This window comes from Bos indicus x Bos taurus, chromosome 25 (assembly GCF_003369695.1).
Source record: "Bos indicus x Bos taurus breed Angus x Brahman F1 hybrid chromosome 25, Bos_hybrid_MaternalHap_v2.0, whole genome shotgun sequence".
Taxonomy (NCBI): domain Eukaryota; kingdom Metazoa; phylum Chordata; class Mammalia; order Artiodactyla; family Bovidae; genus Bos; species Bos indicus x Bos taurus.
Genome location: NC_040100.1, coordinates 14772636 through 14781385, shown reverse-complemented (window position 1 = coordinate 14781385; position 8750 = coordinate 14772636). Strand labels below are relative to the sequence as shown.

The 8750-nt window shown below is 43.2% G+C and overlaps 1 protein-coding gene across 1 annotated transcript; it reads right to left on the bottom strand.

Annotated features, from left to right (window-relative positions):
• Positions 1-65: 65 nt before the first annotated feature.
• CHCHD2 (coiled-coil-helix-coiled-coil-helix domain containing 2) lies at positions 66-5839 on the bottom strand. The gene is made up of 4 exons (XM_027527222.1): positions 5683-5839; positions 2653-2902; positions 1592-1742; positions 66-379 (listed from the first exon to the last, which is right to left on the bottom strand). The coding sequence occupies exons 1-4, from the start codon at positions 5730-5732 to the stop codon at positions 369-371; spliced, it is 462 nt and encodes a 153-aa protein (XP_027383023.1). The 5' UTR covers positions 5733-5839; the 3' UTR covers positions 66-368.
• Positions 5840-8750: the final 2911 nt, after the last annotated feature.

Here is an 8750-nt window from a genome sequence, read left to right as displayed (position 1 = left end):
GTTTTCCTGCAAAATCCATTGTGTTCAGCATGTGTGATTTATAACCTTCTACTTAAGAAAAAAAGTGACTAGAAAGAAAAGCATTTTATTCTAATCAAGTCACAAACAATAACATCAGAAAAGCACGCTTAAGAGGCCACAACCGCCTCTTCTGCCCAATCCCAAACTCAATACCATCTCAGTGAACTTCTATACAGTGACAATGCCCTCTTCCACCGCAATCGTGAAGCACAAAAGCTATTAATGATTAAGGAGAGTTTTAACGGGTGGTCTCACACTTCACATCTTCACTACTAATTATACTTTAAATGCTAAATCAACATGGTCACGAGAGGTGATTTTTCATGTCTTCAACTGGAACTTCTTGATTAAGCTAATCCTGCAAATAGAAAAGGTTTGTTAGAAGAGCACTAGCTACATATTCTCAACAAAGCAGAAGTCCTGCAAAATGATGAAAGGAGGGATGAAATCCAAGGTTATTAGTTCCTTTCATAAGAAACCGTTTAAGGCATCTTGAAGTGAAGTGAAAGTCGCTCAGTCATGTCCGACTCTTTGTGACCCCATGGACTATACAGTCCACGGAATTCTCCAGGCTAGAATACTGGAGTGGGTAGTCATTCCCTTCTCCAGGGGATCTTCCCAACCCAGGGATCAAACCCAAGTCTCCCGAATTGCAGACGGATTCTTTACCAGCTGAGCCAACAGGGAAGTCCAAGAATACTGGAGTGGGTAGCCCATTCCTTCTCCAGGGGATCTTCCCGACCCAGAAATAGAACCAGGGTCTCCTGCATTGCAGGAGGATTCTTTATCAGCTGAGCTATCAGGGAAGCCCTAGGCATCTTGCCACAACCAAACTTCAACTCTATACTTGTCACAAGTGAAAAAAGAGAGGGTGTATGTCCTTCTCTGCACAGAGTACTGAAGCAGAAGTATAGTCACTTTGGTATTAGATGGAGCTTCACCATAGACTTCTGATAAAACTTGGCCATTAAATCTCTTAATTCCACAGTTCAACCACCTGAAAAAATTAACTTCTGCCATATTTCCTGCCATAAATGAAGGAAGGAAAATGAAAACAAGCATTTTTAATAGATGGTGAATTCCTAGGTTGACAGGAGGAAATTACAAAAAAAAAAAGGCGGGGGGGGGGGGGGGGGTAGAGGAGAATAAGTTGACTGCCAACATTCCAAAGAGCATAAAGCTCAAAGTCCCACAGAGGGATCTAATAAACTTGTCTCTCCCAAACGGGGTGTGAAGACTGACAATGCTCCATCAAATCTTGTGCACATTTCTGGACTCTGGTGAAATTAGCACTAAGGCTATGCAATAGCCACAGTAAGATCCTGGCACACTAATCTCTATCTGCTTAAGGAAGAATTAGACTAAGAACATAACTGGCAAAAGGTAAGATAATGACTAGAGATCTCTGGACCAGCTCCCTGTTAAGATTATTTTTAGAGTAAACAAAATCTCCTCCAATTTGTCAGTTGGATTTATCAAACACAGACTCCCTAAGTTTTACAGGGTCCAGAAGTACCATTCAGTGAATTAAACAGATGCAAGTTTGGTCATGGACTGAGAGGTCACCTACCGTTGGCCAATCTGCACTGTTTCAGCACCTCGCTGAAACCCTCGCAAAGTTTAAGGTCACCCTGGCTCTGGGCACACTCCAAAAACTGTTTCACCTCATAGAAGCAGGGGCCATTCTGCTGCAGTTGTGCCGGCTGGGTTCCCTGAGGCTCCTGCAAACACGCAACATTTAGGAGTATTAAAAAAGGAAATCAGACTTACGCCCCAGCAAAGAGAAACAGCCACTCTTTGAGGTTAACTGGGGGAACAGAACTAGAACCAGAGGCAAATTAAGTTCCTATTTCATAACATGAAACACGAAGAAATTTAAAGGCAGAAAGAAATGAGCTGTAACTAAAATTCCAGTCGTAATCAGAAAGACTCATGAATCAAGATGTAATTCAAAGTGGTTATTTGGGCATCTAAAGATCAATGGTTCAGTCATGTTTCATGAAGGAAAAAAATGGGATTACTACAGAAAAATAGAGGAACGAGAGCTTTTAGTACACCAGAAATACAACGAAGTATATGCCCACTCTCCCTAGAGGAGAAAATTCACATGTCAGAAAGAAAGGCAGTGGCAAATATTAGGAAAGATATCAGACAGCATTAGAGTCACAAAACAGATTTCTAAACACTTAACTAAGTTTGAGCCTGGATGAGTTAAGAGTGACCAGGAAAAAATACACATATTTATATTCATTCATTAATTTATGCCAGGCCACCTGGCTTGTGGGATCTTAGTTATCCAACCAGGGACTCAACCAGAGCCCATGGCTGTGAAACAGCTAAGTCTTAACCACTGGACCACCAGGGAACTCCCCAAAACATTTAAAATAAGGGGAAAGGGGCTGCTTGACAGTGCATCAGGATGAACTGCTACAATTCTACACCTTGGGAAGAAATACCATGTGTACAGGATTCCCTGATGCTGGCCTAAGGAACGTACTAACTCAACTGCCAAATGTGGCTCTTGATAAACCATTTTCCCCATGTGGAGATAGTGCCAACACATAAGAACCTACTAACAACTAGATTCTCTCATAAAACACACACCAAAGGGAATGCTGCCCCAAGTCTTACCTGGTAAGTGATGTCAGGCCTTGAGGGTTCAGCACTGCTTCCTCCACTGAAGCCCCCAGTGATAGCGTGACCCAGAGTGTGGCCGACGGCAGAACCCACAGCCACACCAGCAGCAGTGGTTGCCATCTGGGCCATCAGACCTGGCTGCCGGGGAGCAGCAGCAGGGGAGCCGACGGCAGACGGTGGAGCCATTGCTGGTGGCTGAGCTGCGGGTGCTGGCCTGGGCGCTGCTCTCATCTGAGGCGCGCGGCTGTGAAAGAAAGGACAAAAAGTAGTTTAAGTTCCCATTCCCAGCCAGGTTTGGAAACTGTCAACTTACACAAACAACCCTTGTATATTAAAATAAACCTCAGGGTTTTAAATTATCAAACACAAATATGATATACATACAAGAAAACTTCACAGCACATAATTCCCTAAGCTATTTACATCATTTCCTCTCTTGAACCTTTTGTTAAGGTTGTAATCACTGGATATAAACTTCTCTTCCCTGCTTTTTTGCAACCATCTCCATGTATTCACAAAGTCTATAGTATCTTTAAGAACACAGTTCTCCCAAAACTTCATAAAATTCGATATAACTGTTCATGAGACAAAACCCTCTGCCTTTATGGAGCTGACATTCTATTGAGGGATCAAGTGAGTGTTAAGGGAAAAATACTATGAGAGGGAGGGCATGTTCTGGGATGTTGCAATTTTAGGACCGTCAAGGGAGGTAACAACTGAGTAAAGATGGACAGTCGTCTAGAGAAATAAACTAGTCCAATTCCTTCATTTCAGATTAGAAAACTGAAACCCAGCAAGTGGAACTGACTTGCCTCGACTGTTGTACCTACACTAGTATCAGTGATTTCCCATCTGTAGGACATCTGGATATCTTAATTTCACTAAAATGTCCAGTGGCAACCCACTCCAGTATTTGTGCCTGGAGAATCCCACGGACAGAGCAGCCTGGCAGGCAACAGTCCACGGGGTCGCAAGAATGGGACACAACTTAGGGACTAAACCACCACCCAATGTGTCCGGTACTGCTCTAAAAATCTTTCACATAGATTATACTCTCTGTCCATTTTTTAGATTGTTTCCTTGGGTGCTCTTCCTTTAGTTAAGGCTAGGTCAAAAGTTTATGACTTCTAATCAGGTGGTATCCAGTATCTGGTCTAATTTCACCAAACAAATGTGGTTTCCCCTCCTTTGGATAGCAGCATCTTTCCATTACTGAACTCCTTCTCTACACTCCTAACACAGTTTGAACACAATTCACCTTAGTCTAGAGAAGCAATGTGGTACTGTGCTAAACGTTCTGAAGCTGTCACCAGAAAACTCTGAGACCTGGCTTCTCTATACATACAGAAGGACAGCAGTGAGCGGTCCTGAAGAGAGATCTTAGCTCCCTGTCCAGGGATTGAACGTATCCAGGGTAATCAGGAATGAATTTTCATCCAGGATGAAAATCAGGAATCCTAACCACTAGACCACCAGGAGAAGACTCTTGAGAGTCCCTTGGACTGCAAGGAGATCCAACCAGTCCATCCTAAAGGAAATCAGTCCTGAATATTCAGTGGAAGAACTGATGCTGAAGCTGAAACTCCAATACTTTGGCCACGTGATGGCCAAATGAGAACCAACTTATTTGAAAAGACCCTGATGCTGGGAAAGATTGAAGGTGGGAGGAGAAGGGGACAACAGAGGATGAGATGGTTGGATGGCATCAGGGACTCAATGGACATGAGTTTGAGTAAACTCTGGGAGTTGATGATGGACAGGGAGGCCTGGAGTGCTGCAGTCCATGGGATCACAAAGACTTGGACACAACTGAGCGACTGAATTGAACTGAGACCACCAGGGACTGGAGGCTAGATGCAGTTCCTGGCTCTTCCCCTGTTTGAAAGCAAAAATGTTTCCAGGAAGCAAAAACTATAAAAACAGGTATAAAGTTTAACTTAAAAGTCAGAAACTAGGCAGAAATACACACCCAGAGAGGAGTGCCAGCATCCTGAATGACGCACTCAGTAGAGAGGTGATTTAAATCACTTATACAGGACAGTCCTTCAGGGTCTTTGTTTACATTTGGCCAATTACCTTGTCCCTTTTCACACAGTGACTATTCCTAGAACCCTCCCCAAGATGCACGTGCAACTTTTTGCTAAGATGGTTCCCATCGTGGAGGCCTGTGGTATATTCCACACTTATCATGGGGTGGCGCACCCTCCCTTTCTGACCCCCACGGAGCCTTCCTGCCCATGTGCAGAGAGGGACGTTTTCCTTGACCTCAGGAGTGGACACCTTATCTCTTCACTTCAGCAGAGCTCAGCTTCTGCCACTAGCTTTGTCCTTAGTATCAGGGCGAGAACAAAGCTTCAGTTTTACTCCGCTTGACAAATACCAGCTGCCTGGCCCAGGGGCCCATCTATTTCCTACCTCTACATGACCTTGGACAAGTCCCTTATTCTGCTTCTCCAGTTTCCTTGTTCCTGTAACAGGAAAACACCTACCTTCGGAGGCTATCAGGAGGTGCAACTGACAGTATATTTTACAAGTATCTTATGAACCGGAAAACGTCATGCACACGTGAGACCTTAGCCACTGTATACTGGGCTGAGCCCTTGGAACGCTCACTGCTTATGGAAGGTGCTCAAAGGTTATTTACTTGAACTGAGGTACGATCATTTTCCTGTTTATACCATCTGTTTTCTACTTTTTTTTTGGTTGTTGTTATTGTTGCTGTTTTTGACGTTTCAGCCAGATTACACTTACAAATATCCATTTTCTAGAACTGGCATGTTTTAACACAAAATGGACTCTAAAATATGTTAAGAAATAACTCATGGACATTCGAAATTAGGAAGTTTGCACTAACGGGAAAGCTACCCAAAGCCCCATAACCAGTTTGCGGCGACCGGAGAAAGGCCCACGCCGCCCCAGGCTTCAGACGCCCCCGCCCGTAGACGCCCCGCCGTCCCAAGGCAAAGCACAGCGTCCCTCTGTGACACAGCACAGGCAGGACCCCAAACCCCGACGTAGTCTCACCTGGCAGGAGGGGCCACGCGGGAAGTGCGGCTTCGGCTTCCACGAGGCATCTTGACTGCACTGCTAAGCGACGTCAACAGGCGGGAGACTCTGAGACCCTGGCGGATTCTGCGAAGCGCGAGAGCGGAAGTTGAGAGGCCGGGCTGGTCTTAGCGCGCGGCCAATCAGCGCACAGGGCTTCCGCTCTCCGACTTCTCCACGGGTTTGAAGGTCACAGGAAGAGCAGGACGTCACGGCTGCGCCTCGTCGCATGCAGTTGACGTCAGACGCTCGGGGCCAGGACTGTTTAGAAAATCGGAGGTGGCCGTGGGTGTGGAAATTCTGTCCGAGCCTTAGCGCGACTCACAACCGTTTCCTAGGGCACAAGGACCGTCGCTTCTACCTTCAAACGTTTGCTTATTAATGTGGTAGGTCAGCTTCAACCTTGAGAGAGTGAGTCAGACCTCTGGCGAGAGTGAGTCAGACCTCTGGCGTGGTTGTTCCTGGACCTTGGGTCAGTTACTTAACCTTTCTCACCATTAAGTTACTTATTTGAGTATTTCTTGAAGCACAGTGTGGGCACATAATAAGACTGAAATGAAGAAAACGGACAATTTTAGGGATCGACAGAGCCGAGTTGGTTCTACTTGTGTTTTGTCTGTTCATCCAGTAAACAAAAGTTAAATTCAGACAGTAATAATGCCTTACTTTTATGTATTTCACACATTTCCGAACCCCTTCATGTGTATTATAGAACTTGTGCCCGTAAGTGGAATGATATTCGTTCACTGATAATGAAATAAGGTGTTCTGAATGATTTCCCAAGTGCTATCTAGGTTTAGAGCAGGAAACAAAACTACCTTCAAGGAGTTTAAATTCATAGAGGCGAGACACAAACACCTACATTAATTAGATGGTGATGATAGGAAGCAAAAGCAAGATAAGCGAGGTGTAGAGAATTAGGGGTCCGAGAGGGCAGGAGGTTTTTTTTGAAGGGGCAGTATTTGAACGGAGTCCTTAAGGAAGTGGGGAGGCAAGCCACCCCAAGGGTAAGAGCTTTCCTGACAGTGAGAACAGCAATTGCAAAGGCCCCAAGGATCTGTGCTTCAGTGATACTTGGTGGAAAGTTCTTTTAACCATGTATTTTAGGGCCTCTGCAGTAGGGGACAAGTAAACTAATGGCATTTCATGGGGGGCTTCGTGGAAGTCCTTGGAGATGGGATGGGTTTTATGGAGGAGAGAAAGCAGGGGTAGAACCTCCATTTCTGCTTGGATGTCAGTCAGAAATTTCCCCCTTTCACCAGAGGTGACAGAGTTAAAGCAGCCTTTTCAACAACAGCAGAATGTTTGTGGAACTGAGGGGTAAATAATGCAAAAAATTTTGTGAAAAAGTTTTATTTTCACAGAATTTCTTAAAGAAATGAAAACTGTAAATGGTAAGCCCTTGTATTTGCCTTTGGATAATTCATAAAAAGAGATGGGAGAAAGGAACCTTATTTATATACTTATTTTTAATTGAAGGAACCTTATTTAGGTTATTAGGAACCTTATTTATAAAGGACATTCTGGGACCGGAAGAGCTTAGACTGAGGAGAGCTTTGGACAGACAGGCATGCAGACCAGAACAGAGACAACTTTAATTTTACCTCGCTAAGTCATTCATTCCTAAATTGAGGAGAGAAAATTAGATGTTTGTACAAGGTTATTTTGTGAAAGTAAGAGATTTAAAATAGTCTAAATCTCTGTCAGTAAAATACAGGTTAAAAAAATAATGGCACACTCACAATATCAGTGCAGTTCAATTGCTCAGTCATGTCCGACTCTGTGGCCCCCATGGACTGCAGGCCTTGCCTCCCTGTCCATCATCAGCTCCCGGAGTTTACTCAAACTGTCCATTGAGTCGGTGATGCCATCCTACCATCTCATCCTCTGTCGTCCCCTTCTCCTCCTGCCTTATGTCTTTCCCAGGATCAGGGTTTTTTTAAATGAGTCAGCTCTTCGCATCAGGTGGCCAAAATATTGGAGTTTCAGCTTCAACATCAGTCCTTCCAATGAACATTCAGGACTGATCTCCTTTAGGATGGACTGGTTGGATCTCCTTGCAGTCCAAGGGACTCTCAAGAGTCTTCTCCAAACCACAGTTCAAAAGCCTCAATTCGGCACTCAGCTTTCCTTATAGTCCCAACTCTCACATCCATACGTGACTACTGGAAAAACAAAGCTATATATAAAGCTAAAAAAAAAAAAAAGTTTTTCTGTATATTGATATGAAATGATTTCCAAGCTAAACTGTCAAGAGAAAAAAAGCAAACGGCAGAAGGTGCAAGGTGCTATTATTTGTGTGAAACGGAGAGAAAAGACCATATTGTGTGTGTATAAAATAGCTGACAACACTGGTTGCTTTAAGGCAGTGGCACAAATTCAGTTAAAAAGTAATCAAAATTTGAACAAAGAACTCTTGCAGATGTTGTTACAGACATTTGGCTGAATGGACTCTTGATGATTGCAATTAAAAATTGCAGAGGGAGACAAAGGGTAAGGGAAGAAAATCCTGAAGGCTAAGATAAATATCAGAAGCTTTAAAACTGTGCAGACTTTGTTCCATAAATTCCATATCTAGGAATTTTCAAAAGTCGTGAATGTGAAAGAAATTAGCCATAAGGATGTTGATTTAACAAAATGTATAAAATAGGGAAAACCTGAAATACCTTAAGTGTCTTGCAATGTATTTAGAATTAGTTAAATAAGTTCTAGTACCTAAATATGATGAAATGTTTGGCATCCATTTAAAATGTTATAGAATATCTGACATGAGAATTGTCTTCACAAAATATTAAGTGAAAGCAGATTATAAAATAGTATATACAGTATGTATTTTGAGAAAGTTCATATATATTTTAAAAACTGGAATTACATACAGCCAAGTAGTGATGTTATCCATTGGATACTGCTTTCTCTGCTTCCTTTCATTTTTTTTTTTTTTGGCCTGTCTCTATTTTCCAATTTGTCTACAGTGAACACACAATGAATAAACCTACCCTGGTGGTTTAAAGCGTGTCCTCAAATTCCTTGACACTCCCTTCAAAAGG

Bases quoted from the DNA above. Each gene is read 5' to 3' on its own strand.
- CHCHD2 (XM_027527222.1), bottom strand. From the start codon at position 5,732: ATGCCTCGTGGAAGCCGAAGCCGCACTTCCCGCGTGGCCCCTCCTGCC. The intron at 2,903-5,682 runs GTGAGACTACGT...TTTCTTTCACAG, and splicing joins CGCGTGGCCCCTCCTGCCAG to CCGCGCGCCTCAGATGAGAG. The intron at 1,743-2,652 runs GTAAGACTTGGG...GCGTGTTTGCAG, and splicing joins GGCCTGACATCACTTACCAG to GAGCCTCAGGGAACCCAGCC.